Consider the following 27,016-nt stretch of genomic DNA (forward strand, 5'->3'; position numbering starts at 1 on the left):
CGGGGTTGGCACAGGTGGGCGGAATCCCCGGGTTAGTCTGTCCAGGTCTGTCCCTGCCGGGGCAGACCGGGAAGCCTACAGGCTACAGCCGCTCGACGGCTTTCCAACCCCGGTGGCCTTGATGCCTGGCAGAGGTCTCCCTCCCACCCGCCGCAGGGGGGGGGCGTGCAGGCTCCGCTTAGAGATGGAGCACCCGGCGAAGATGGAAGTGAATGCCAAAGATGGTAGTGGATGCCAGGGGCGGAGGACTGGCAGCACCCGCACAGCTCTCGCCGACTATAAGATATTATTTGCATACTTGCTTACTGTATTTGTAGACTCATCGGTCGTGCACTGCAAGTCACAGGCCGTGGAATTCATGTCTATGGTCGGGATGGGCCCCATGCAAATCGTCGGGAGTCCAAGCCCAGCTTTCACGCACCGTGTTTGCTAATTGGATACTCTCTACTCTGCGTTAGGTTTTAGGTGTACAGCGGCCAGAAACTCTGCATAGGCAGCAACACTAACTTGCTCCGCAACACCGGGCCGGCAACTTGAATTCCTTGGTCTGTAATTCTCTTGTTCAAGGTAGTGACATCATGTTTCATATACTGTGACGAACTTCCTCGTAATCAGCTCGACAACTAGGGAGAGTTCAATCGTCGGCCGTCGGCGGCCACCGACACCACTCGTGGACCGCGCTCCGCAACACGCCCATGAAGCTTTCAGCCTTCGGCCAGGTGCGAAACGAAATTTCTCACTGGAAGACGGCCGCTTGCGCTATGCCTTCGGTCAAAGGGTTCTTGTGGTTGGGCCGACGGCCCGGCGAGCTGTGTCACCTGTATGCTCCCTTTTCCCAACTCGTCACCTGCAACTCTTGCCCCCATAGGCTGCCAGCCACGTGCCGCAGCGCCACGTGCGCACAGCCTCGTCAAACGGCGTCCCAGCGCCACACGCGCCGCTGCCGCCTCCACCCCAGCCGTCTCAGCCTGCAGGAAATGGGCCCCAACGCGACAGCAACGCTGGCGTCGGCGCATCGGCCACGGCTGCCGTTCCGACTTCTGCTCCGCTGCCAGCAGCTCCTGGGCTGCCTGTGGTGGGACTGCCGAACGGGCTTGACGCCAGCGCCGACGCCGCCCGGGACCTGAGCCAGAGGCTGCTGATGGAGCAGATGGCGGTTCTGCAGCGGCAGGTGCGTGGTCGGAACTGGAAAGATCCTGTATCGGTGGTAAGGTTACAAAGCGGATGTAGTGGATTGCGCATGGTGGTTACGTGTGGCAAAACGTACCGCGACAAGTATTGGGCCTCTGGCAATGCCTGAGACGTCGTCGTGTGCCTCAGTTTTCTTCACCACCAACCTCACCTTGGCCTCCACACAGTTGATGGACATGGCCAATCTGGTGGCGACCACCCAGGCTCAGAACCAGGCGCTCATTGGCCAGGTCAGCGCCCTGTCGCAGCAGGTGGCGCACCTCGCCACGGCACCCGTTGCACCGCCGCAGGCACCGGTGCCGCCGCCCCAGCCGGCCGCGGCGGCAGCTGCTACTGCCCAAGTGACGGCAGTGCCACAGCCCCCGGTTGCATCCGCACCTGCACCTGCGCCTGCTCCCACCCCCGCACCGGTGGTCCAGAATGCGACCCTGACTGCCGTGCCGGTTGCTGCCAGCGACCCCGTCACGGCAGCCCCGGTTGAGGCCCCGGCTCCTGCAGCGGCGCCCAAGCCTACACCGGTCGCGCCACCGGTTGACGCTGAGGCCGCTGCGGCGCAGGCGCAGGTGCAGCAGCTGTCCGCAGCCGCAGAGGAGCTGCAGAGCTTGTTCACTCAGCTGGCGGCAAAGACCGGCGGCGCTGTCGCCACTCCTCAGCCACCGGCGGCGCAGGCGCAGCAGCAGCAGCGGCCCATGGCGAGGGGCCCGCAACAGTCGGACCGGCGGCCCCAGCGTCAGGAGGACCAGCGGCGTGGCAAGCCCGTGGGCGGTGCTCCGGAGCCGCAGCCCAGCTCTGCAGCCGAGCCTCAGCCTCAGCCACCCTCATCCTTATCTGGTGTCGGTGAGGAATATTCGGCTGCACAGCCGCGGGTGTCAGGCCGGGGTGGTCGCTACGTTGGCCCACCTCGCGGCAGCGAGCAAACCTTTCCTCAGCGGCAAGCAGCCACCACGCCGCAGCCGCGGGCAGCTGCCCCCGAGGGCATGTTAGGCTCCGGCACCGCGTCCATTCCGCAGGACGCTGCTGCGGCCCCCACTGCGCCCGCAGCGGCCACAGCGCCCGCTGCCGGCGACGGGGCTGCGCAGGGCGGTGCTGCCGGGTCCTCGCCTCTGATGGAGGCCCGCATCCGCGGCTGCCGCACCGCCCTGGAGCTCAAGGCGCTGCTGGAGACACCCGGACGACTGGCGCCCGCCGACGCCGTGCTGGCGGCGCAGCAGCTGCCGCGCTTCGCCCGCAGCTGGCAGCAGCAGCAGGCACAGGGCCAGCAGCAGCCGCAGACGAGTGCGGCAGGGCCTGGTGGCAAGGCCGGCGCCGCGGCCAAGCGCTCCGACCCAGAGGCTGCGGCCATTGAGGAGCTGCTGGGGCGGCTGCTGTCGCGCTTCACCTCGCCCGCCGCGCTGCAGAACCTGCGTCGCGCCTTCCTGCCCAACTACCTAGCCCTGCTGGCCGTCTGCACCGAGCTACGCATGGCGCCGTCGCGCGCCTTCGCCGGCGCCGTACGGCAGCTGGTGACGGAGCACGTGGACGAGCTGGATCCAGCCACGGCGGCGGCGGGCGTGGCGGCGGTGGCGGCGTTGGACGGCACAGTCGCGCCCGGCGTGCTGGCACGCGTGTGCAAGCTGCTCACGGACTCAGCGGCGGCACTGGCATCACCGGCTGCGGCCTCGGCGACCGAGGCAGAGGCTGTAGCAGCTGACGGGGCAGAGGGTACGGCGTCACCGGTGGCAGCGCAGGCACAAGGGCCGAAGCGGTTCCTGATGAGCGGCCGCGCCCTGGTTGCGGCTGGGCAGGTGGCGGCTCTGGGTCCGGCGGAGGCGGAGGCGGCGCGCCAAGTGCTGGCGGCGGCAGGCAGCGCCGCCGCCGCCCGGCCGTCGCCGCCGCGGGCGCTGTGCAACGCCGAGGCACTGACCGCCGCGGCGGCTGGCGTGCTGGCGTGCGTCGGCGCCGGTGTGCAAGTGCCGGCTGCACTGCTGAAACAGATGGAGGTGGCGTCCCTCTCCGTCGACGGCGGGCGCAACTTCAACAGCAGCAGCAATGGCGACCGCGGGAGTGACGGGCGCGGCAAGGCCATCGTGCTGGGCGACATGAGTGTTGAGGGACAGCTGCTGCTGGCCAGGGCCTTTGTGGCCACCGCCCACCAGCCTGAGGAGCGGTGGCTGCGGGCCTGGGAGCGCGCCGTGGTGGGCTCGGGACTTCCGGCGGCCACCCCTGCTCAGGTGGCGGCGCTGGCGGCGGCACTGCACGCGCTGTCGCGGTCGACCCGAACCGCAGCACCCAGTGATGACAAGGGCACTGCCCCCGCCACCACGGCGCCGGTCGTGCCGCGCCCGCGGTTTGTGGCCGCTGCCGCGGAGCGGCTGCACGCCTCGTCGGGCGGCGTCAGCCAGGCTGGAGGCGCAGCGGCGCTGTGCGCGCTGACGCTGCATCTGGGCGAGCTCGTGTCTTCTACCTCCTCCTCTTCCTCCTCCGCGGCGCCTAGGATCCGCGCGGAGGACCAGGCGCGGGCCCAGGCCCAAGTCCAAGCGGTGGGTGAGGCGCTGCTGGCCGCCGTGACGGCGCCAGGCGCACTGGCCGGCCTGGACGCGCCGGACCTGGCCGCCCTAGCTGCCGGCCTCAGCCTCATGCAGCTGCGGCTGCCGGCGGAGGTGTGGTCCGCCGCACTGTCACGCGCCACCGACGCGCCGGCGCTGGCGGCCGCGCTGACCGGTGCGGCGCGGCGCGGCATGGAGCTAGGGCTGCCGGCGGGCATCAAGCTGCCTGCCTTCGACCACTTTCTGTCCATGGCGGGACAGCATGTGTCCGGTCTGGAGGCGCCGGCACTGGTGGGGCTGCTGGGCCTGGCGGCGGCTGTGCGCGGCTCGCTGCGGCCGGCGCTTGCCGCCACCGCGCTGACGCGGCTGGCGGAGACGGCGCCGGCGCTGGGCCCCGCGGACGCCGCGTTTTTGCTGGCCACCGTGGACGCGCTGGGGCTCAACCTGGCGGCGCCGCTGGTGGCGCGGCCGCTGGCGGTCGCTGGGGTGGGCAGTGCCGAGGCGGGCGCCGGAGGCCAGGAGCCTGTGCATGAGGCGGCGCTGACGCCGGCGGCAGTGCTGCGGCGTGTGGCTGACGGCGGCGCGCTGGAGCCGCGGCGCGTGGCGGCGGAGCTGGGGCTGGAGCGGTGCGCGGTGCTGGTGGAGCTGGTGGCACGACTGCAGCAGGCGGCGGACGCGGCGGAGGCGGAGGCGCGGGCGGAGGCCGCGGCGGCGCTGGCTCCCGCGACAGCAGACGAGCAGCACCCGCACCACCAGCAGGCGGCGCAGACCTCGCAGCCTGGCCGCCTGGTGTCGCAGCGGCAGCTGGAGGAGCTGCTGGAGCTGCTGCAGCCGTCGCTGCAGGCGTCCGCCTCGCCGGCGGCACTGGTGGCGCTGGCCAGCGGTGCGGCGGCGTTGGAGGTGGCGCTGTCGCCGGCCTGGCTGGCAGCCTTCGTGGCGGCGGCGAGGGCCGCGCTTCCGGACCTGGACCCTCTCACGTCCTCGCGCATTGCTGTGGCGCTAACGCGCTGCGAGCAGCTGGCTAGCCGGTCGGCGCAGCCCGCGGCTACAGGTGCTGGTGAGGCCGAGGGTACGGTGCGGGACGCGGTCGCGGAGTGGATGGGCGAATACGTGGCGGACCAGCAGCGCAAGATGGCCGCAGCGCCGCCGGCGGCGCTGGCGCTGACGGTGCAGGTGGTGGCGGCGCGGGGCCTGAGCCTGCCTGAGGGCTGGCTGCAGTCCTTCCTGGCGGCCTGCACGCCCTCGCTTGAGGCGCCGCTGCCGCTGACGCAGGCGCAGGCCGCCGGCGCCGCAGCCGCAGCTGCAGCCGTGGCGTCCAGCCGTGGCAGGCCCGCGGCCCCGCGGCCTGGTGCTGCCGGTGGCTTGGCTACGTCGGCTGCTGCTGCATCTGCTGCCTCGTTCACGCCCTCGCAGCTTGCAACCCTGCTGCGCTGCCTGGCTGACCTGCAGCAGCAGGCGCGGCAGCAGCCGGCCGGCGTCGTGCCTGCTGCCTGGCTGGCGCTGGCGGCGCGCCAGGTGGAGGGGCGGCTGGTGCACTTTTCCCACCCCGACCTGGCGGAGGCGCTGTACGGCATGATGCGGCTGGGCGGCGCCGTACACGAGGGTGCCGCCAATCAGTTAGTCATCTTGTCGCAGGGCGGCGGCAAGCTGGCGGTGGCGTCGCCGGTGCTGCTGGCGCACACGCTGGCGCCCGTGGCGGTGGGTGAGGGGCGCAAGGTCAGCCCGCGGTGGTGGGAGGAGGTGCAGCGCGTGGCCGCGGCGCAGCTGCGGAGCCTCGGCGCCGCCCCGGCGTCGGACGCAACTGCAGAACTGGCGTCAGTCGTGATGTCGCTGCTGACGTTGCGCCGCGACAAGGCCGGCACGGAGTTCTCTGAGCAGCTGTCGTCCGCCATGGCGGCGGCGGTGTGTGGCGACGGGGACGCCGCGTCAGGGGCTGCGGCGGGGGCCCTGGCGGCAGCCCTGCCGGCCGCTGCGGCGACCATGTACGTGGAGGCGGCGGCGCGCGAGCCGCGTGGTCTGGGTCAGCGCGTGCCGCCGGCGGCGCTGCTACAGACCTACCTGCAGCACAGCAACACCCTCCTGGGCGCCTGGACTGCTACTGCTGTCGCAGCCAATGCCTCTGCTGCCAGCGAAGATGAGGCCACAGCCACCGCCGCCTCCTCCGCTTCCTCGGTGCCTGCCAAGGCCGGTGGCAGGGACGCCAAGCGCGCTCGTGCCCATAGCGCCAAGCGTGCCGACAAGCGCTCCGCAAGCAGCAGCACCGGCAGCAGCAATGGCAGGGGCCTGCCAGCTCACCTGGTGGAGCACCTGAGCTCCGCGCTCGCGGTGGGGCGGCTCCTGGTGGCGCTGCCGTCGGCGCAACAGCCGGCCGCCGCCGGACCCTGGCTGCTGTCACTGGTGGCAGCGGGGGCGGCAGCGGCGGAATCGCTGGATGTGGCCGACGCCGCAGAGGTGCTGTGGCTGGTCGCCACGCTGAGCCGCAGCGGTGGTGGTGCGGGCGCCGGTGTCGTGGCTGCGCAGCAGCAGGTGGCGGCGCTGGCAGCGCGTGTGAACGGCGAGGCGCCGGGCGCTGCGGCTCCGGGTGCAGCGGGGCGGCCCTCTGGGCGCCTCAGCCCGGACGCAGCGGTGAACGCGGTATGGGCGCTGCGCGTGCTCAAACTCATGCCCAGCAGCAAGTAAGAGGGATTGGGTTGGGTCACGGGGTAAGAAGCCGTGATACAATCCCTTGTGTTTGCGGTCATCGTCAACAGTGTAGCATGGCGGACTTGTGTTGTTCCGACCCGCGCTGTCAACGCTTTCCAAGCTCATACGGTACGCGTGCTGTACAAACCGTTGTAGGCTGCTGCTGGAGGCATCACGCGGTCTGCCTCGGCGGCTGGCGGCGCGCTCGCTGTCGCCCGCTGACGTGCACTTGCTGGTGTCGGCGCTGGCAACCGGCGGAGACGACGTGGAGGCAGCCGTTGCGGCTGCGGACGCCGCCGCCGCCGCGCCCTCCGCCGCGCCGCACTCCTCCCTCACGGCCGAGCTGGGTCGCTGGCTGCTGTCGCAGCTGCTGGAGCCCAGCTCCGCCTCCAGCGCCGCCGCCCTGGATGACGAGCAGCTGGCGGACCTGGTGGACGCCGCCGCCGTGCTGGGGCTGGCCCTGCAGCGCGACTGCCCCGATGCGCTGGCCGCCGCCGCGGGCCGCCTGGCCGCCGCCGCGGTGCAGGGCGGCCTGCGCGGCGACGCCCTGGTGTCTGCCCTCACCGGCCTGGAGAAGCTGGGCCACGCGCCGCAGCCTGAGGTGCTGGACGCGCTGTGCGAGGCGGTGGCGGCCGGCGCCGCCGACGGCAGCCTCAGCGGGCTGCACAACCTGGCGGCGGCCGCGGCGTCGCTGTACGACCTGGGCGCGCGGCCCGGCGCCGACTGGCTGGGCGGGCTGGGTGAGGCGGTGGTGGGCGCCATTGACGCGGAGGAGCGCCTGGCACCGCGCACGGCGGTGTGGGCGCTGCAGCTGCTGGCGAGCCGCTTCGAGGGCAACTTCATGATCCTGGCGCTGTCGGCCACACAGGCCGTGACGCAGGACCTGCAGGTGCGGACTTGGAGGGGGGCCAGGGGCCCAGGGGTCAGGGAAAATATCTGGCGCTATGGCTGAGGTGCTGTGGCAGGGCCTCAGGCTGCGGGGCTTCAAGGCAGAACCGTAACTAACCAACATTGCTTGTTCTGGGCCGTGCGCCTTCCACATGTGGACACAATACACACGCAGGAGCAGCTGGCGGCTGCGGGCGACCCGGGCTACCAGGGCGCAGGCGCAGCGGCGGCGGCGGACGGCCCCTCGTCGCTGGCCGCCGCGCGGGAGGCGGCGCTGGCCCAGGCGGTGCAGGCGGCGCAGGACGCGGAGGGCGACGACCAGGGCCTGGCTGCGGCGCAGGCGGACGCGCAGCGCTACCTGTGGGAGCGCACAGACACAGACCTGGTGCTGCAGCTGCTGAGGGCACTGCGCACCGCGAAACAGCCCGTGCCGGAGTCATTGTGGCGGCTGGTGGAGGCGGCGGTGCGGCCCGCGCTAAGGAAGCTGGGGCCCGTTGCGGGTGGTGGGAAGGCGGAGGTCGAGGGCGGTGCAGGTGGGGGCGCGGGTGCGGTGGTGGTGCTGGGTCTGACGGAGCCGCAGCTGGCGGCGCTGCTGGGTACCATGGCGCTACTGGACCACAGCCCCAGTCGGGCGTTCCTGGAGGTGAGGTGGGAAAGCGGATGCTAGCCTTCGGTGCACTTGTTTAGATGTACTGATGGGGGTCGTATGGTATTACTGCGCGTCGAGTGCGACGTGGCGGCTCCCGAATGTCCAGAGCGCGCTCAGACTAGGCCTGCAACCCCTAAACCTCATGAGCCTCGCGCCCTGTCCTGTCGATCTCGCACCTTCATTTTCCGACTCTGCTGCCACTGCTGCCGCAGGACGTGGAGCGCGCTGTGGCGCCGCGCATGACGGTGCAGTCGCCCGAGCTGCTGGCGCCGCTGGCGGAGCACTGCGCGCGGCTATCGTACACGCCCTCCCAGGCCTTCATGCGGCCACTAGTGAAGCGCCTAGACGTGAGTAGGGGATCGAGCGGCGCTGAGTGGACGTTGGTAATGTGACAGGAGCTGTCGCTTTCAAATCCAAGGGTGGGGTCATTACAGAGCGCGTATTCCCAGCTGCAGCCGGCCCCTGGCCTCTCAACCTCTCAACCACTCACTCTCTAACGTATGCAATGACTCCTCGTCAATGTTCCTCCTTCGCAATGCTCCCCTTATCGCAGGATCTGCTGTCGCGCGGCGGCGTGTCCACGCCCCACGCCCTCTCGCTCACGCGCTTCCTGTCCACCCTGGTGGTGGCGGGCATCCACGGCGACGCCGAGCTGGAGGCGCAGCGGCCCCGGTACCTGAGCCTCATGCAGGTGCGTACAGCGGCAAGGTGCAGATGTGGGCGGGTCCGCTTACAACACAATGCTCCCTAAATATGTCAAAGCCTTCATTCGTGCTCGTATACATATGCCCGATTGGGAGTATCCTGTACGTGCTAAGACACCTCTGTCTCCCCGCAGTCGCTGGTGCGGTGCACGCGTGGCGATGCGCTGCTGGCGCTGGTGCGAGAGCAGGGCCCTGAGCTCGCGTCACAGCTGGTGTGTGTGCTGCTGGTCATTTGCTCCTCCTTCCGCATCAGCCTGCCGCTGTCGCTCCCCGAGGGCGCGTCGGACGAGACGCCGGCCGCGGCAGCGGCGCGGGCCGAGTGGGCAAACGCGGTGCAGGCGCTGACACTGGGCGAGATGGGCAGTGCGGCTCTGAGCTGGGGGCACACCGGCTGGCTGTTGAGCCAGCTGGCGGAGGCGGAGGACAAGCATGTCACGGTGCAGGCCGAGTGGCTATCCGCATATTACAAGTGAGTTGCTGGCGGTGGTAGCAGCATCCGGGCATTGGGGCAGCGACATCGCGTAGTGGTCAGGGGCGACACCGGAGTCCCGCAGAAAAAAAATGCTCGCGCTGTTTGGACAATGGCGACACGACACTGGCGTGTGTCTTCATAAGCATCGCTACTGCATGGGTGCTGTACCACGTCCTTGGGCCAACACGCACACCTCGTACCTGAACACACTCAGGGGCTTGGAGGCGGCGGCGGTTAGCCTGCCGCCTGCGGAGCTGGGCATTGCCGCGGCGGCGCTGGCGGCCGGGCGCCGTGGCTTCCAGCAACACCTGGCGCCCACGCTGCCGGCGCGCCTGGGTGCGGTGCTGGAGGACCGCATCCGCGAGTTCGCGATGCTGCCGGGGGTGCTGACGCGGCTGCTGCTGGCGCTGGGCGGCATGGGACACACGCTGCGTACCGAGGTGCTGCAGGCGAGTGGCTCAAGCGTGTGTGGGGCGTGCGTGTGAGCGTAAGGGGGCTGCTCTTTTGGCTTACTGTGGCGGCGAAGGGAGGCAACCGCTGTGCGTGTGTGAGCATGGTTGCCGACGAGACGGCGACCGTCTAACCCTCAGTCCTGGCGCAACATGTGGCCTTTCATCTTTTTGTGCAGGCGGTGGAGGCGCTAATTTCACCACCACTCGAGGGCTCAGTGAATTGCCTGCAGCAGGCGCGGCAGTTGATGGAGCAGCAGAAGAAAGCGGCGGCGGCGGGCGGGCAGGGCGCCGCCTCGCCCGAGCAGCTGCAAGAGGTGTTGGAGGCGGCGGATGGGGCATTGGACCTGGTCAGCAGCCAGGCCATCTTCACACTCGCACAGGTGCGGCCTGAGCGGTTGCGTTCATGATGCGTCGGGGCTACACGGGCCTGTTGCAACATGCGTGTCTCTCCACCAGCTACCGTGCTGACATTTGAATCAGCCTGCACGCTCCGTCACTTGAACCCTCACCTGCTCTCTGCTCATGCCATATGCGCAGGCGCTGCGCACTCAGGCATACCGGCCCGGCCCCAAGCTAACTGACGCACTAATGGCGGCATGCCACCTTCTGTCTGAGAACACCACCGTCGACATTGCCCTCTCCGACAAAACCTCACCAGCCGCTTCGCTGCTGGCGCCACACTGGCGTAGCCTTACACATTTGACCGCGGTGATGGGCGCGCTGAGCGAGTGGGGCGTGACGCCAACCTCCACCTGGACGGCGGCGGCAGCAGAGGCGGTGGCGGTGGTGTGCAACCTGACCACGCGCGAGACTGTGCGGCAGGCGGAGGAGCTGCCCGACCGCGACCTGCAGGGCATGGTGTCGGCGCTGGTGGTGAGTTGGTGCTGGGGCTGAGGCTTGCGCAGAGTTGTGCGGTATGTTCGTGTTGGGACGGGGTGGCTGGTTAGGGCAGGTGGCTTGCGTGCTGTCTTTCCTACTAGGGTAGGGTGCTGACGTACGACTCGCACTCATCATGAGGTCGTGCTGTCCACCGTGACGTCCGCTTCCTCCGCAGCTGCTGGAGGCCTGGGGCTGCCGCTTCACGACCGACCAGGTGGTCATGCTGGTGGCGGCGCTGCGGGCGCGGCTGGAGCTGTGGCAGGTGGCGGAGCTGCGCTTCAGCCCCGAGCTGGCGGAGCTGCTGGAAGGCGGCCTGCAGCGCCTGCACGAGGGAGGCGACTTCATCCCGCATGAGGCGCTGGCCGCATACGCAGACATGGTCGGCTTGGACGGGGAGGGCGCGGCAAGCGCTGGTGCTGGCAGTGCGTCTGGGTTTGGCGGCGCTGGCGCGCCGCGCGTATCGGTTCGGCCGCCGCCGCGCGCTGGCACAGGGTTTGGAGGCGCGGGACGGAAGGCAGCGGCTTCGTCCGCGACCGCGGCGGTGGCGGCGGCGGCGCCGCAGGCGGCTGAGTACCGTGACCTACGGCCCTCGGGTGCCGCGGATGCGGCGGCGTCTTCCGGTGCAGGTGGGATGGCGGTGGACTCGGCGCTGGATGACCTGCTAGCAGGTGTGGCGGGGCCGTCCGCGGTGGAGAACCTGGCGGCGGACGTGGCGGCAGCCTTCGCTGCCAGCACCAGTGCAACTGGAGCCAGCGAAGGCGGCGACGCAGGCGCCAGCACACGCACTGTGGCGGGCGCTACGAGTGCGCCGGCGGCTGCGGACACCGCGGCGGCGCAGGTGGATGTGCCAAGCACGCGTGGGCCGTCTTTCCGGCGGCGCGCGGCGCCCACGCAGCCTGCCGGCATGTCGCTTGACAGCCGGCTGGGCCGCGCGGCGGTGGACCAGCTGCTGCAAATGGTGTCCGCGCCCGCCACGTCGTCTGGTGCGGTGCCCCTGGCTTCCACTCCTGAAGCTGCGGCGGCGGGCGGTGGCGGAGCGGCTGCTGGCACTGCGGCGGCGGCTGCAGCTGCAGGCGCGCGGGCTCGCAGCCAGGCACGTTCAGCTCGTGTCGCGGGGGCTCCGGTGGCTGGGCCGACCCGTGCGCCAGCGGCGGGCAGTGCGAGTGCCCCGGTTCGGCCGGCGGGTGCTGTTGTGCCGCCGCAAGCGGCTGGAGCTCTGAATCCTGAGGATCCCCGCACCTGGAACTTGCTGGATTCAGAGCTGAACGCGGTGGCTGGCGCGGGTGGTTTGCCTTCTGGGCTAGAGGTGGTGGAGCCCCAGGTTCTGGAGCCGTGACGCGATGGCTAGAGTGGGGCTCATGTAATTGTGCGTGTGTTGCTTCATTGCAGGCGTGTCGGGCGTACGGTATGTTATATCAGGCTGTAGCATTGGATTAGCCCTTGGTGGTGTAGTGTTCAGGGCTCACTGAGGCATGAAGCAGATCGTGGAGCTCGTAATATTCGTGGGTGTGCGGCGGACCTGGCTGCTCCCGGAGCAGCAGTGTAGGGGGCTCATCGCTGCATGCGTAATGCACCGTATGACGCTGACTGGTCGAGCCTGGACATCTTCATATAAGAACAATTGAGAAGGGCATATTGCAACCAATTGTAATACTACTGTATGTATCGAACATACTGTAAACAGCGAGTGCAAGTAGCTTAGCAGGTCAGCTCGGAAAAGAAGCCGAGCACTACAAATCCATTTATGCGTAAGCTACATACATTATGCTGAACTTCATCATACTGCAGCTGCTAATGCTGTGCTTCTGGGCTTTCGGTGAGCTGTCGTTTGCTTTCGCGCTGGTTTGCGAGTAAAGCTGTGTTGCCGCCTTCTATAAAATGCTGCAGGTGCCAAATGCGATGGAAGCTTGTCAAGAGCTGATTGCCTCCTGCAGGAGGCTGCCACGGGCACAACGCATACGGGCATGTCGACAGTCCAATCCAGCACCGTTTCCATGCATTGCGTCGTGTTACAATTTGTGAGGGCGGCTCCGCCGCCGGAGAGGGTACCTGCAAGCAGAGAACTGAGGTCTTCGTGCGGGGTTGGGAGGGCGAGCCCGAACCGCCGCAAAGCCACGCAAAGATAGTGCGTAGCCAGGGACGACGGCGTCAGTACTGACAGAACGAAACTCGCAAAGTAGCGAGCGCGACACAGCGCTCTGCTACTTAACCGGGCCCACCGCCCATGCCGCGCATGGGCCCCAAACAACAAACACACACACGCCACGCCCCTTCGGGGCCCACAACTGTGCACACTCCGAGCGCAGGAAACCTTGGTTTCCGACAACTCGCTGCGCTCGAGCGGAAACCATCAGTTTCCATGCATTGCGTCGTGTTACAATTTGTGAGGGCGGCTCCGCCGCCGGAGAGGGTACCTGCAAGCAGAGAACTGAGGTCTTCGTGCGGGGTTGGGAGGGCGAGCCCGAACCGCCGCAAACCTTCCACATAATGCGCGAGGGGTCGACTGGCTGCTGGCGACTGGGCGACACAAAAGCATCCAGGTGGGTGGCAGCGGAGGGAACCCGCGGCTGCTCACGAAGTTTATGAAAGCCGAAGGCTAGTAAAGACGACGCCCTGACCCCGGGGCGTGCAAGACAGCCACGATGGCACATATGGTAGCAACCGCGGAAGCGAAACCAGGGCCTGAGCGAAGCTGTGTGAAAAAGCCGTTGCAACAAATGCTTGCCGGGGCGGTAGCGCGCCAACCGATACGCCCTTGAGGGCATGTATATTACGCAGTGCTGCCAACGGTACGCCAAACAACACAAAGCACAGCATGATGCAACCCAAAGAGACGCGGTCGTACACGCAGCTGTCGTACTGGTATGACACGTTCTGACAAATTAGTTATGAACCATGGGCTAGCGGCCTCGCCCACCGCAGACATAACGTCATTCGCATAGCCCCACCTGGGCAGCACCACTCAACAGCGCATAAGCGACAATGTTGACCCTTCAGCGGGCTTTCCGGTCCCAGCCCCAGCCTCAGCCTCTTGCTTCGGCCTGTAGCCTCAGCCTCTAGCCTTTCACGCCCTTGATGCGTTCCGCAGGGAGCGGGCCACACACTACGGTAGTCCTTTGGCAGGCGATGAAGGTGTGCAGAATGCAGGGGGGGGGTAGGAAACAAAGTGCCAGACCCCATGCCCCGAAATCCCCCGGGACCCCCCTTGAGGGGACGACCGACCCCCCGACGGACAAAACCTTGTTGTTCAGGGGTTAAACCCCCTCCATTTAATACCAAAGTAGTGTCAATCGACTCCTCTTGACGAGCACTACCACTCCGTGCCATCAGCGGTCCTGTTCTTGAGACTTCGGTCACGGGCGGGATCCTATCCATGGAAATCCCCTCGACCCAGACCACCCCGCGCTCAACTCTTTGCCTCGTGACGGTTGGACAATGTGCATCGGCAGCCTTGTTAGACGTGAACTCATGCGCATCAGCGCTTCAGAGCCCAGCTGTGTCAGTGCGCATGTGTTGAATGTGGAGACATGTCCCGACATGTCCACGTCCGGACGCGCAACTTAGCCCTCCCACGCTTGGTTTGTGCTTACTACGTCATAACGTACACATATGAGCCTCGCACTGCTGCGTTTGGCCCCTAGTTCTGCTTGTGGGGCGCTTCCCGAAATCCGCCAGGATGGGCTCCCGAAACCCGACGGACCCCCAGGGACGAGGACCGACCCCCCAACTTTGGCGGCCCAGAACTTCCTCACCAGACACCCCCTTGAAAAACTAAAAGCACGTGCATAATGCTCTCCTTAAGCTCTGTAATTTTGAGCATGGGGTAAGAAATTGAGCTTTCTACCCCCCCCCTGCAGAATGTGCTGATTGTGCCGAGCAGATGACGGTTAAGGCAGGCATGAACGTTAAGCCGCCGCGCGCCTCAAGCACGCAAGAATGCAATAACACATTACAAGCCGTGCAGCGGGCACGAAGACACAGCAGGAATTGCAATAATGCAACCATCCGTGAGGGACAGCAGGCACGCCCACGCGTGACGCAGGGCCATCCAGCGCAGGCCCACAGGCGGGTACACAAAGCGTACGTCATGCAAAAGCTGTCGTCCCGTGCACACGTGCACAAAGAAAGCGGGCGGCAGTGATGGCAGCTAAGCCTTCAACGGTCCATGACGGGTTTCATCATTCCAGGCATGCATCAACCTGAGGTAGAGTCACGCGGCGATCGTGTTCCACACATGCAGTAGTCCATGCACATGAAAGGTAAGGAATGGCCACACATGTCCGGCCCAGGCCTCGGTTTCTACAGGACAGGAATGCACGTCGTGCTCACCACCTTGTAACCACACACAAACACACTCTTCCACGCCAAATCCTTACGGCAGGTAGCAACGGGCAAGCCCTAGACAGGTTACGGTAGACAGGCGTATCGCAGCCAGACGCGCAGCGCCTCATGCAGTAACCATGCATGTCATACGTGAGCATTACTAGCACAGCCACCTGACGGGCAGCGGCGTAGGAGCGGTATGTCCGGCAGGCCTGAAAGTCAAAGGCCCCGCGCACGTGCCCGACACAGTGCCCGAAAGTTGTTGTACATACGGCGGCCGCCTATGGCCGAGCCACAGCACGTCGGTCAGAACCGGCGGGCCTCAACGCATAACTGGCGTGGGTGCGGTGTGGGTGCGGTGTGCCCCCGCTTGTCGGACAGTCCCTTCTTTGTAATCCACCATAACTGGCGGGTCTAGTGGACCTCAGTAGTGGACGCACCGCCACCAACCACATAAGCAAGCCCTCTGGTCGTGGGCGTCCGGCTTAAAAGGGAATTGCGCCCTTATGCCATACCGGTACCGGTACCGGCATACCGTAATCCAAGCGGAGACCCAGAATTAGCGCACAACTGATCTGCCCTATACTGAGTACTGCAGCCACCGCGTCATGCATGAGCATTGCTAGCATAGCCACCTGACGGGCAAGCGACGCAGGAGCGGTATGTCCGGCAGGCCTAGAGTCCAAGGCCACGCGCACGTGCCTGACACAGAGTCTGAAAGTCGTTTGACATACAGTCACGGGAAGTCAATCAATATGGCGGGCCTGAGCGCACGCACAACTGGCGCGTCTAGTGGGCGCGCCGCCACCAGCCACATAAGCAAGCCCTCCAGTGCGTGTCCGGCGTCCGGTAAAGAGAGCGCGCTCGCTCATGCATGCCATGCCAGAATAATCCAAGCGGAGACCGTGAAGCCCTCCGGCAAGCATTGGCGCACAACTGACATGCCCCGTGATGAGTCTGCAGTCACCACGCCACCTGACGGGCAAGCAACGCAGGAGCGGTATATCCGGCATAGTCCGGCATAGTGCTTGAAAGTCTTTTGTAAATACAGCGACCACTGGCAGCGGAGTCACATCACATCAATCAGTCTGGTGGGCCTCAGCGCACGACCGAAGCGCCGCATCAAGCAAACCCTATGCGGGCTTCCGATTGCATTCTGCGCGGATACTGTCTTGAGACAGAGCACTTGCTGGCCGCCAACGCATACCGGCGTACTCGACGTATCGCACGTGGAGCCCTCTGGCGGGCAATAATGCACAGCATGTGTGCCCCGCGAGAGTGTCGCAGCCACTATGCCTAGCATACATAGTCCGGGGGTACCAGCTTTCAAGCGTACTGTACATCGTGTGAGTACGGCGGCGCTCGTGCCGAGCGCAAATGCAACCAACCACAGCCCTCCGATGGGCAGTCGCGCAAATATGAAGTTACCAGCGTGCCCCGTTCATGCAAAAACAGATACACATACATGTCCCTCAGTGGGCGTGACACTCACAAGTGTGTAAATGTCGTGCCACCTCTATGTACGCACGACCGTGTAACGCCCTTCGGCGGGCATATCGCACAAGTAAAGCAGATCGACCCGATACAGCCCTCCGGTGGGCAGCAGTGTGCATACGAAGCGTTCAGCGTGCCCAGCACGCGCAACCCCATCCGCAAGTCCCTTAGCAGGCAAGATACTCGTGCGTGTGCCAAAGTCACATGTGCCGCGCCTACGCGCGCGAGAGCGACCAAGCCAAGCCCTCCGATGGGCCTATCGCACAATTAAGCGACCAGTATGCAAAAATCCGGCGGTCGTACCGCGCATAGTCAACCCGAGTACAGCCCTCCGGTGGGCAGCAGTGTGCATACGAAGCGTTCAGCGTGCCCAGCACGCGCGATCCCATACGCAAGTCCCTCAGCAGGCACGATGCTCGTGCGTGTGCCAATGTCACACATGCCGCGACTACGCGCGCGCGACCAAACCAAGCTCTCCGGTGCACAAGTAAAGCGATCAGCATGCAAGTAATCCGGCGATCATGCCGCGCAGAGTCAACCCGAGTACAGCCCTCCGGTGGGCAGCAGTGTGCATACGAAGCGTTCAGCGTGCCCAGCACGCGCAACCCCACACGCAAGCCCTCAGCAGGCATGATACCGTACTCGTGCGTGTGCCAATGTCACACATGCCGCGCCCACGCACGCGCGACCAAGCCAAGCCCTCCGGTGGGCCTATCGCGATCAGCATGCAAATAATCCGGCGGTCGTACCGCGCATAGTCAACCCGAGTACAGCCCTCCGGTGGGCAGCGGCATACGAACGGACTGGCGAGTCCAGCACATGCAACCCGACCAAGTACAAGCCCCCAACTGACCTACAACGTGCGGCCGTGCACGAAGATTTTTGTTAAGCCCTCCGGTGGGCACATGCACCAACAGTGCGTTCACAATCGTGCCGTGCACGAAGCACACGAGAAACATCCAGCCCAACACACATAACCCCACACTAACCAAGTGGACTCTCATGAAGCTCTAAACTATGTGGCTGACAAGCTGGGCGTGGCTGGTTGTCATCCGGGTATCACGTTCGGCTTGGCCAGGCCAGCTGATCACTTGAACCACGCCCAAAGCTAGTGGCTTACCGCTGCGATGTCCGCGAAGGCGAAAAGACTCTCAAACTCGGCGACACGACGAGGCGGGTTGGGGAGTCGCAGTGAGGTCCGCGGAGGGTTCACGGGCGAACTCGGCGAACAGCGCGGCGAACTCGGCGAACAATAAGGGTCCTGATAGCATCATCGTCAAGGGCACATCGAGTGAAAAAAGCCGGTCTAGCACGCAACGAAAACTAGTAGTCAAGCACACTATGCAGGACTGGTCATCTCAGCAAGCATCAGATGCAGCGGAAACCCCATAAGCAAGACGAATTACGGATGGCGAACCAAACTCTTTGACCGCGTTTGCCGAAGGCGCCAGCGAACGAGCTGCTGATTTGAACTTGTCAACTTGCTGTAGTGCTCTGACGGATACTTTAACTGCCATGAGCAATATAAGAAAGGTAACGCAGAGAAGCAGAGAAGTAGAGAAGAAAAGAAAATATACGCAGGCAAAGCGAGCCCGAACCGCCGTGTAGCCACGCAAAGATAGTGCGTAGCCAGGGACGACGGCGTCAGTACTGACAGAACGAAACTCGCAAAGTAGCGAGCGCGACACAGCGCTCTGCTACTTAACCGGGCCCACCGCCCATGCCGCGCATGGGCCCCAAACAACAAACACACACACGCCACGCCCCTTCGGGGCCCACAACTGTGCACACTCCGAGCGCAGGAAACCTTGGTTTCCGACAACTCGCTGCGCTCGAGCGGAAACCATCAGATCCCTACACGGGCCAAAATCTGATCCTACGACCCAAGAGCGCCACGGCAAATGCATCAGCGTCGCAATCGCCCTGCAACCCGCCTGCGCCAGTGCTACCCCCCAATGCAAACCCCCACGCTACCTCGGCGGCTGGTCCCTCCGTCCTCTTACCTCACGTGCCCGCCACGTCAGACTCGCCCGCCCCTGCGGTCGGACCGCCTGTGTACCATCCATCGCACCGCGCCCACACGCCACCGCCTGCGTACTCGCCCCTGCCGTCCTCCACCACCCCGCTGGCTAGCCCCTCCCCCCCATCACCTCCCAGCCCCGTCATTCCCATGGCCCCCGTGTGCTTCAACTTCGAGACGTGCCTCCTGGTCAACGGCACTGAGACTAGCGTGCTTGAGGCCTTCAGCCTAATCGCACGAGGCTGGTACAGCCCAGTGGCGGCCCGGCTCATGCTGGAGTACGAGTTCGGCATCGTCGTTAGGACCCAGCAACCCAAGCAGGCCAACAGTGCAGTGATCTACAGGCCACGCCGACCCTTTTCGCCAGCGACCAGCGCCACCTTTGGCAACCTTCCTTTGGGCCGGCAGACTCTCTATGTGTGCGCTCGCGTTGCCAGCACCGTGGGCACCGCTGCGGGACCACATGCATGCGAGACGGTCGACGTGACTGTAAACGCCAAGGTAAGCGGAGGGCGGGACCGCGGGAGTAAATGCCTCCTGGCTGGATGTGTGCATGTGCACGCAATACTGCACTTCTGGAATGTAAAGAACGTCAAATTGAGCAGTCCGTTCACAACAATCCGTCACTTGCTGCAGGTATCGGCGGTGCAAGTGACCCAGCAGTTGGCGGAGCTGACGGCCGCCGTCACCAGCAGTAGTAGTGGCGGCGCCGCTGCAGCAGCCACCCTGGCCGAGCTGGCACAGCTGGCACACCGCTTGGCCGCCGTCGCGTCCGTGGTGCAAGACAGCTCTTCCGTCGGCGTCGCAGTTGCCTCCCTCGCGTCCGGACTTCTCACTCAGCTCTTCAACCGTACGATTGGCCGCGCTAGCAGACTTGGCGTCGGCGGAAGCCCGGTCACCAACACCGCTAGCGCTCCGGTTCACGGCCCACCCATCACCATGAACCCGCCCACCGCCGCCTCCATCGTGTCTGTGTTTGACGCCGTAGGCAGCCTGTGGGGCATGTCCAGCGACACGGGCCGCGCGGCCGTGGTGGGCAGCATCAGCGCCCTGTCTGACCAGCTGGCCGGTGAGAGCCTGGAGGCCGCTGATGCCCTGCCCGTCATCGACCTGCTCACGAGCATGCTGGAAGACCAGGCCAGCCTGGTCGCAACGGCCGCTGCTGCCAACGGTGGAGCCAGCCAGGCCGCCGCCAAGGCAGATGCCGCCAAGGCCGTGCTCGCGTCCATCACTCATGGCACCGCCGCCCTCACACGCAGCCTGCTGAATGGCGCCCCCGCCGACGGCACGCCCGCGCATATCGCCACCGCCAAGCTCGCTGCCGCCGTGCAGCGCGCCTCCGCAGCCCTGGCCGCCGCCGGCATCACCGTCAGCGTCGCCAACCCCGGCTCTGCTTCCTCCTCCGGCCGCCGCCTGCTGTCTTCCTCTTCCTCGGCTGTGGGTGTGGCTCTCAGCCCTGCCGTCAGCCAGCTCTGCACCGCTGATGCCACCTGCGCCACTGCTGGCTTTGGCGTGGCCGTGACGGTGGTCCCCGATTCATCGCTCCTGCTCACATCGCTTGGCGACAACGCGGCGGCTCTGGCGGCCCTGCTCTCGGACTACCGCGCCGGCGGCAGCGTGCAGGTCATCTCGCCCATCGTGCGCGTCGCCGCCCCCGGCCTGCCCGCGTCTGCCTACGGCGGCGCCCTGGCGAGCCTTGTAGTCCTGGACCTGCCCATCAACCTGAAAGCCGTGGCACTGGACGGCGCCACCACCCGCCGTGCGCTGGTGCGACTGCAGGACGTGTCGGCCGCTGCGCCCGACGCCTCCGCCGCCATCTCGGCTGCCGTGTCCGTCACCGTCACCTCCAACTCTGGCCCCGCCACCGGTGCTGTGGACCTCATCTCGGGCTTCAGCAACAGCTTTGGCGACTTTGTGGTGCTGCAGTACACGAGCACCGCCACGCCCACCGCCGGTAACACAAACACCTCGCCCTCGCCCTCGGGGGCACCCAGCTCCACCGCCTCCGTGTCGCCCTCACCGCTGCCTTCGTCTCTGCCCCCGGGCGGTGCGGGCAGCATGGTCGCACCTTCGGCCGCCATCACCTCCATTCTTTTGGGCCTGGTCGTGCTGCTACTCCTCTTGTAATACAGAGGCTAGTACAAGCGCAGCGCGCTGGATTGTTGCACGATTTTATGTAGATAAGCGCAGCGGGTGTACAGCACGGCATGTCAAATTTTAGCAAGGAATGTACTGCACCCGCGTGTGTCATTGATTCAAGGGCTTCCACCCATTCATGTGCATATGGGGAAAGTATAGGAACCGAACCCAAGATTGCTACCGCATGGATTGCGCGTGCGTATAGGTGACGCATGCCCCGGTGAAGTGGCATGTGTTTTTGAAGTGTACCGATACTCCCGAGATTGTGCAAACAAATTTGATGGCTAGTGTCATATGCAAAACCACTCCCCTGCCCTACCAACTGCCCAGTTTATTCGTGGCGGCAATTACCATCAACGGCGCGTTGCGCACTGGTAAAAATGTGCGCGAGAAGAGCCGCCACAGCAGCAGGTTGTTACACGACACGACAGCGACGCGCAGGGACAACAGGCGAGGTGGGGCCGGGGGGGTGGGGGAGAGGTGCCGCGCGTGTGGCGGTTGCTGTGTGGCTTGGCAGCCGCTCTGCATGCGCCACTTTGGTTGATAATGAACTGTGACAAGTGTTCCCCGGTCACGGGAAAAGGGGCTGAGGCCCTCCAGGCCTCGACAGTCTGAGGCCGAACAACCTCATCGCCCGGACATAGCCGGGGTCGGTTTCCACAGGCACATAGCCAAACCAGGTGCCTAGCAATCGCGATGCCACAGCAGAGCCAACCGCAGCCAGACACAGCACAGTTGTCAACAGCCGCACCACTTATCATGCCGCTACGCATGCCCTGCCAGCCCCACCGCGGACCGCTACCTAGACACCGCCAGCCGGCTCCTCAGCCTGCGCGCTTGCGCCGCTTCTTGGGCGGCGCTGCGCTCTACTCATCCACGTGGCCTTTCAGCAAACTTCCAGCCAGCCAGCAACTCGTCGGTACAGTAACTCCGGCGTTCGACCGGCCGCGTACTCCTGCCCTGCCGTTGCACATTGTTTGTCATCTGCTGGGTTCTGGGAATCAGCTGCACCCTACGGGACTTTACCAACCTGCCTTGACACTGTCCCATCACACATCCACGTGGCCTTTCCCGCCCCCTCCGCTACCAAGATGCGCGCACGCGCCCCCGCTGCTGCCACCGCCATCGCCGCCGCCGCTGCCGCCACCGCCGCTGCCGCCGCCGCCGCCGCCAGTCTGCAGCGATGCAGGTCGCTTGTGCCCCAGCAGCATCTCCACCAGCACGTGCCGGATGTTGGTTGCGGAGTTGACGTGACGTCCCTGCACCGTCGGGAGGGTAGTCGGCACGGACAGGGGCAATCCTGGGGGGCTTCGCTTCCCCCTGGTTTTGAGAAGGGGGGGGGGGGGGGAAAGGACAGTCGGAAGGGGGTTCGCTTGGGGGGCTCAGCCCAAAAATACGTATGTGCGGGCTGTGCACACCAGGCAGCTTAGTTCAGGCAAACAATGCCGAATGCTGATAATGTGATATATATATACTTGTAATTATTCAAGCACGCACTATGGCGCCCAAGCGACCGGGTTCACCTGCGGACTCTGAGAGGAACGTCAAATCCAGGAGCTGTTCAGGAATGACCGAACAACTTTTCACCATGCGGTTTAAAGCCATTCTGGGCCGCCGGGCGCTCGCAAACATACGCATTTACAAACGATGGGCTGTCTCACCGCTTCCGAAGCCTCTGGTGCTATTGACGCTCAAGGACCACTTGCTGGCCTTCGACTACGTCCTGCAGCCAGTATCAATTAAGTCCCCCAAATACCTGCAGGTGAGCGCATAGGCGACAATCGTTCCGCATCCGACACAACGTAGTGCCTCAGTCTGGCCTACCCATTTCAGGTTTGGGAGATTCTCAAGAACCTCCTGGCCTTGCAAGCGGGCAGCAGCGCTGGCGCGGGGACGGTGTGCATCGCTCCACCATGTGTCAGCGAGGACGCATCAGAGGACGAGTCTGAGAACGAGTCTGAGGACGAGCCGGACGCAGCTGGTGGCGAGCCGGAGGCCCCGGAGGATTCCATGGCTGGCCAGAGCACCGTGGTGGGCCACGAGGCAGCCGTGAAGGGCGAGGTCGTCAACAGTGAGTTTCACGGTTCAGCTCTGGGATTGGGGCCGGCTTGTGGGCCTGCTGTCGCGCCGTGGCCAGAATGAGGGCAACGGCAGGGTCCACGCACCGTGCCGCAGTGTGACGGAATGTGGAGTGCGCACGCGGGCGCCCGTGGATGCAGTCCTTGTTCAGCCTCGCCAGATATGCAACATAAGACGTGCGTGGCGTGTTGACCATGCACCACACTGTGCATGCTGGCTTTGCATCTGCCTCTATCCGCAGGCAGGTCAGAATTCGTGCTGGTGCGGGTGCCTGGCACCCTCACGCTCCCTGTCAGGCGCGGCCTCGACGTTGTAGGCCTTGACGTCGTAGACAACACCAACGGCGCAACTCCCTTGCTCGTGGGTGAAGTCAAGGCGGTGGCGGGTTTTGAAAGGGATATCTGGAAGCCACTCTCGTCCGCGCTGGAGCTGATGCAGAAAAGCCCATCCCAGCAGCCGCAGTCGATGTGGTGAGGCCGCCAGCGTCCGTCTGTGTATGTGGGCTTTCAATTCGTTGCAAGGCGTGTGATTTTCAGGGTCGCTCAGCCAGCATGCGCTTGTCATAGCGGAGTGCAAATTGCATGTCCGCAATGGCGTCGTTATTCTTGGGACTAATCGTCCCGCCCTTGCTTCTGTGACCAGGGTGTTCCTCACGGACGTGCACACCTGGGATTTTGTGCGTGTGGACCGGCTGCCATGCAGCAAGGGTAAAGCCGGCGGCGCCACAGCTCCGGGCACTGCCACAGCTCCGGGCGGCGCCACAGCTCCGGGCACCGCCACAGCTCCGGGCGGCGCCACGGTTGGCTCCACCACTGTGCCTAACACAGGCACGGTAGGCGGCGCCGCAGCGGGGGCCGCCGCTGCCGGGGCCGTACCTGGTGGCACCAAAGCGTCTGGAGTCAAGTACGCATTCCAGCGGGTGCGTGTTACCGTAGTGATACAAAGGTTTCAGGGAGCAAAGTTCGGGAGGCGGTCCGGATCTGCTCCCGAACCCATTCAAGTAATTATTTCGCCCTCTCGGTCCCGAAAATTAATATCATCAATCGGATATACTACTTTCCCAAGCGCGTGCTGCGCGCGCCTGGAGGGGGTCAAGGGGGGCTGGCAGTGGCGCGGGGTGGTGGCTTGCCGTGGGGTGGCTGCAGTAACGACGACTTCTGTGTACCCTTGTACCTGGCTACGACTTCACTTCGTAAACTTAATGCGTGTAACCCCCCCCCCCCCACACACACACACACACACACACACACGCACACCCCACACACACGTATTCTTGTACATTGTTGATGCAGTTCAAGCCCGTGTTCGTAACCACCATGGAGGCGCCAGATGACGGCTACCTGCAGGTGTGTTATGGATTACTGTGAACGCAACTCCATTGGTTGCACTGCGTGGCGTGGCTGCCTCGTATTCCTTACCGTCCGTCTATCTGTGATATGTTTGAGTGCCCACACGCATGCAGCTGCTGGCGGTTCTGCACCACATCATTTATCCAGAGGAGCAGCTGGCGGACCTGCCTGCCCGTGTCAGCCGCAGCAGTGAGGCGCTGCAAGCCCGGGCTCAGGCCTGGTTGAATGGCGCGGAGACGCCGCAAATGGTGAGGCCAGCCGCAGGATATGTGGAGTGCGTTGGCAGGCACAAGGGGGAGAGGGAAAATGCTAGCCCAAGAGATGACAGGGGAGGTTGCTGTGTACGCCAAAGCCACAATCAGCAAGAGAATTTCATAGGTTGAAAGCTTCAACCATCGCCAGTTTTGAGAATGTGCGTCCGTATTGGTACGCCGCAAGGCTTAGCGCATGCAGACAGAGATTTGCAAGTACCATGCCGGGAGGTATTGTTCCCTTCATTCCCCTTCTATAAACACGTATCTCCTGGTGCCCTTGTGCGACCCCTCCGTCCCGCCATGTGTATTTGCCAATCTGCAGCGGGCCAAGGAGGAGGTGGCGAAGGCCGAGGCAAGGGTAGCGGCGGCGGCCGAGGCAAGGGCGGCGGCCGAGGAAACGGCGGCGGCCGAGGCGAGGGTAGCGGCGGAGGCCGAGGCGAGGGGGCAGGCGGAGGCCAAGGCAAAAGAGGCTGACGAGGCGAGGGCAGCGGAGGCCGAGGCGAGGGCGGTGGCCGAGGCATGGGCAGCGGCGGAGGCCGAGGCAAGGGCGGAGGCCGAGGCGTGGGCAGCGGCGGAGGCCGAGGCATGGGCAGCGGCGGAGGTCGAGGCAAGGGCGGCGGCCCAGGCAAGGGTGGCGGCCGAGGCAAGGGCAGCGGCGGCGGCCGAGGCAAGGGCAGCGGCGGCGGCCGAGGCAGCGGCGGCGGCCAAGGCAAGGGTGGCGGCCGAGGCAAGGGCAGCGGCGGCGGCCGAGGCAAGGGCAGCGGCGGCGGCCGAGGCAGCGGCGGCGGCCAAGGCGAGGGCAGCGGCGGAGGCCAAGGCAAAAGAGGCTGACAAGGCGGGGGCGGCGGCTGATGAGGCGAGGGCGGTGGCGTAGGCGAGGGCAGCGGCGGTGGCCGAGGCGAAGGCGAAAATGGAGGCCCAGGCCACGGCGGCGCTGCAGGATACGATACGGCAGTTGACTGCACTACGGGCGCATCATGGAGGCGGGGCCGAGGGCAGCAACAGTGGCTGAGGAGCTTGGGGGCACATTAGGTCTGCATCAGCTAGCGAATGTCCGCAGCACGTGAGGATCCGGGCGTGCGGCCATTTTGGGTCGCGCGCACGCGTGGATGTGTGTGACTATGTTTTTTTGTGTGTGTGTGTGTCTATGTCTTTGTCTGTGTGATTGTGTGTGTGTGTGTGTGTGTGTGTGTGTGTGTGTGTGTGTGTGTGTGTGTGTGTGTGTGTGTGTGTGTGTGTGTGTGTGTGTGTGTGTGTGTCTTTGTCTGTGTGTCTGTGTGATTGTGTGTTTGTGTGTGTGTGTGTGTGTGTGTGTGTGTTAAAAAACGAAACGAAAGCCCGCCCAATGACGCGACGGAGTTACTTACCGATACTCACCATTTTACCGAGCGTCGCGTGACTGTCGTGACCCAGGTAGTCATACTTACCCGCGATAAGCCTGGAACCCCACGGGCGACCATTCGGCCTGACCCCGCGATGCACCTGTATGCGTCCATGCTCCGCACCCTGGGCGCGCTAAACAACGTTTACCCAGCACGCCTAATTCCCGGATTCCCGCCCGCTGGTCGTAGTAGAGCTCACCTATAGGCAAAGGTGGAAGCATGGGCATAGGGCGGCAGCGAGGAAGTGTGTGTGTGTGTGTGTGTGTGTGTGTGTGTGTGTGTGTGTGTGTGTGTGTGTGTGTGTGTGTGTGTGTGTGTGTGTGTGTGTGCGTGCGTGCGTGTGTGTGTCACATGGGTGCCTTGACGCTTGCGACCTCGCTGGTGCGTCTCGCCGTGCGTCCCTCTGTCGTGAATGTTGATGAGGACGATGATGATGTGTTACAGGATTGGAAGTGTGCGTGCCTTCTTCTCGTAACGCAACTGACCGAGCCACAAGGGCTCCTCGTCTCTCCTGTCTTAACCTGTGTGAGTATTGTGCATACGCCAAGCATAAGTATTTGATCTCAATAGCCCGCTGCGTGACTGTTGTTGTCGCCTTCCTTGGTCTTGTGGCTTTGATGCAAGTGGTGCGATCTGGTGGATTGAAGCTTAGCTGGGTGGGGTTGACATGCAGGATGGGGACCGGCGTCACTGGTTTTGGGACTGCACTGTTGCGCTGTCCCTGCGGGAACACATGGGGATGGCTATGGGTTTCATGCCAGAGGATGCTCTAAGTGCCCTCTCTCGTGAGGAGTTGTGGTTAGTGTGCCCGCCTGCGGGGCTTGCACCACCTGTGTGGGATGTGGTGTGTCTCGCTGCTATGTCTGCCCTGGACTTTGGTCGGCAGCGTGTGGTTATGGCCGGGCTGGCGGCGCGAGCGAAGCTGCCGTCGGCCCGGGTGCTGAGCATTGGACTTGCCGTCGTAGCTGACTTCTGGGTTCGTCTCCAGACGTTTGTGACTTTGGGTATCAGGCCAAAGGGTGGGACACTGTGCCGTCTGCGCATCCTTTCATGTCTCGGGCTGTTGGTGACGGCATGGTATTGCGCTTGCCGTATGACGCTGATTCCCCGCCTCCCTCGCCGTGAGAGGTTGTGCGTGGTTGGTGGCTTTGTGTGTGGGCAGGATGCACGTGTGGGTGACCATTCTAGTACCTGGACGCTTGCGCCCTGGTTAGTGCGTGCGCTGTGCGTGTGTCCTGCGGCCTGGACGTTTCCCGGCACTCCTGTGCCTAGGCTTGTGGCGGTGAGGCACAGCGGTGGGGCTCTGGCGGGTTGAGACTTGGCTAGGACTCACTGTGCGCGGAGTCACACGGACTTTGACCGCGGGAGGGTTTGCAGCAAAGTCGGGGTTGGTGGCGTCAAGTTGGGCCCTGATAGCATGTGATGGCTCGCCGTCTTAGGCCTTAGGGTGCTGGGACTTTCCCCTCTGTAACATCCGCATTCGTAGCTGGGACTCGCTGTGCGCGGAGTCACGCGGATTTTAGCAGCGGGAGGG

The 27,016-nt window shown here is 64.7% G+C and overlaps 3 protein-coding genes across 3 annotated transcripts; all 3 read left to right on the plus strand.

Annotated features, from left to right (window-relative positions):
* The first annotated feature begins 320 nt into the window (after positions 1-320).
* On the plus strand, positions 321-12,302 carry CHLRE_05g235550v5 (uncharacterized protein). Its single transcript, XM_043062248.1, has 12 exons — positions 321-719; positions 869-1,171; positions 1,359-6,391; positions 6,555-7,287; positions 7,462-7,929; positions 8,148-8,282; positions 8,489-8,626; positions 8,774-9,108; positions 9,326-9,560; positions 9,740-9,943; positions 10,101-10,436; positions 10,618-12,302. Exons 1-12 carry the CDS (start codon positions 696-698, stop codon positions 11,776-11,778), a joined length of 9,105 nt encoding a protein of 3,034 aa, XP_042924812.1. The 5' UTR covers positions 321-695; the 3' UTR covers positions 11,779-12,302.
* Positions 12,303-18,400: 6,098 nt separating this feature from the next.
* CHLRE_05g235600v5 (uncharacterized protein) lies at positions 18,401-20,682 on the plus strand. Its single transcript, XM_001697760.3, has 2 exons — positions 18,401-18,780; positions 18,916-20,682. The coding sequence occupies exons 1-2, from the start codon at positions 18,430-18,432 to the stop codon at positions 20,404-20,406; spliced, it is 1,842 nt and encodes a 613-aa protein (XP_001697812.2). The 5' UTR covers positions 18,401-18,429; the 3' UTR covers positions 20,407-20,682.
* Positions 20,683-21,880: 1,198 nt separating this feature from the next.
* Positions 21,881-26,965, plus strand: CHLRE_05g235650v5 (uncharacterized protein). Its single transcript, XM_043062249.1, has 7 exons — positions 21,881-22,180; positions 22,252-22,489; positions 22,739-22,967; positions 23,140-23,416; positions 23,790-23,843; positions 23,960-24,094; positions 24,423-26,965. Exons 1-7 carry the CDS (start codon positions 22,007-22,009, stop codon positions 24,972-24,974), a joined length of 1,659 nt encoding a protein of 552 aa, XP_042924813.1. The 5' UTR covers positions 21,881-22,006; the 3' UTR covers positions 24,975-26,965.
* The last annotated feature ends 51 nt before the right edge of the window (positions 26,966-27,016 follow it).

Source organism: Chlamydomonas reinhardtii, chromosome 5, assembly GCF_000002595.2.
Source record: "Chlamydomonas reinhardtii strain CC-503 cw92 mt+ chromosome 5, whole genome shotgun sequence".
In the NCBI taxonomy this organism is placed as follows: domain Eukaryota; kingdom Viridiplantae; phylum Chlorophyta; class Chlorophyceae; order Chlamydomonadales; family Chlamydomonadaceae; genus Chlamydomonas; species Chlamydomonas reinhardtii.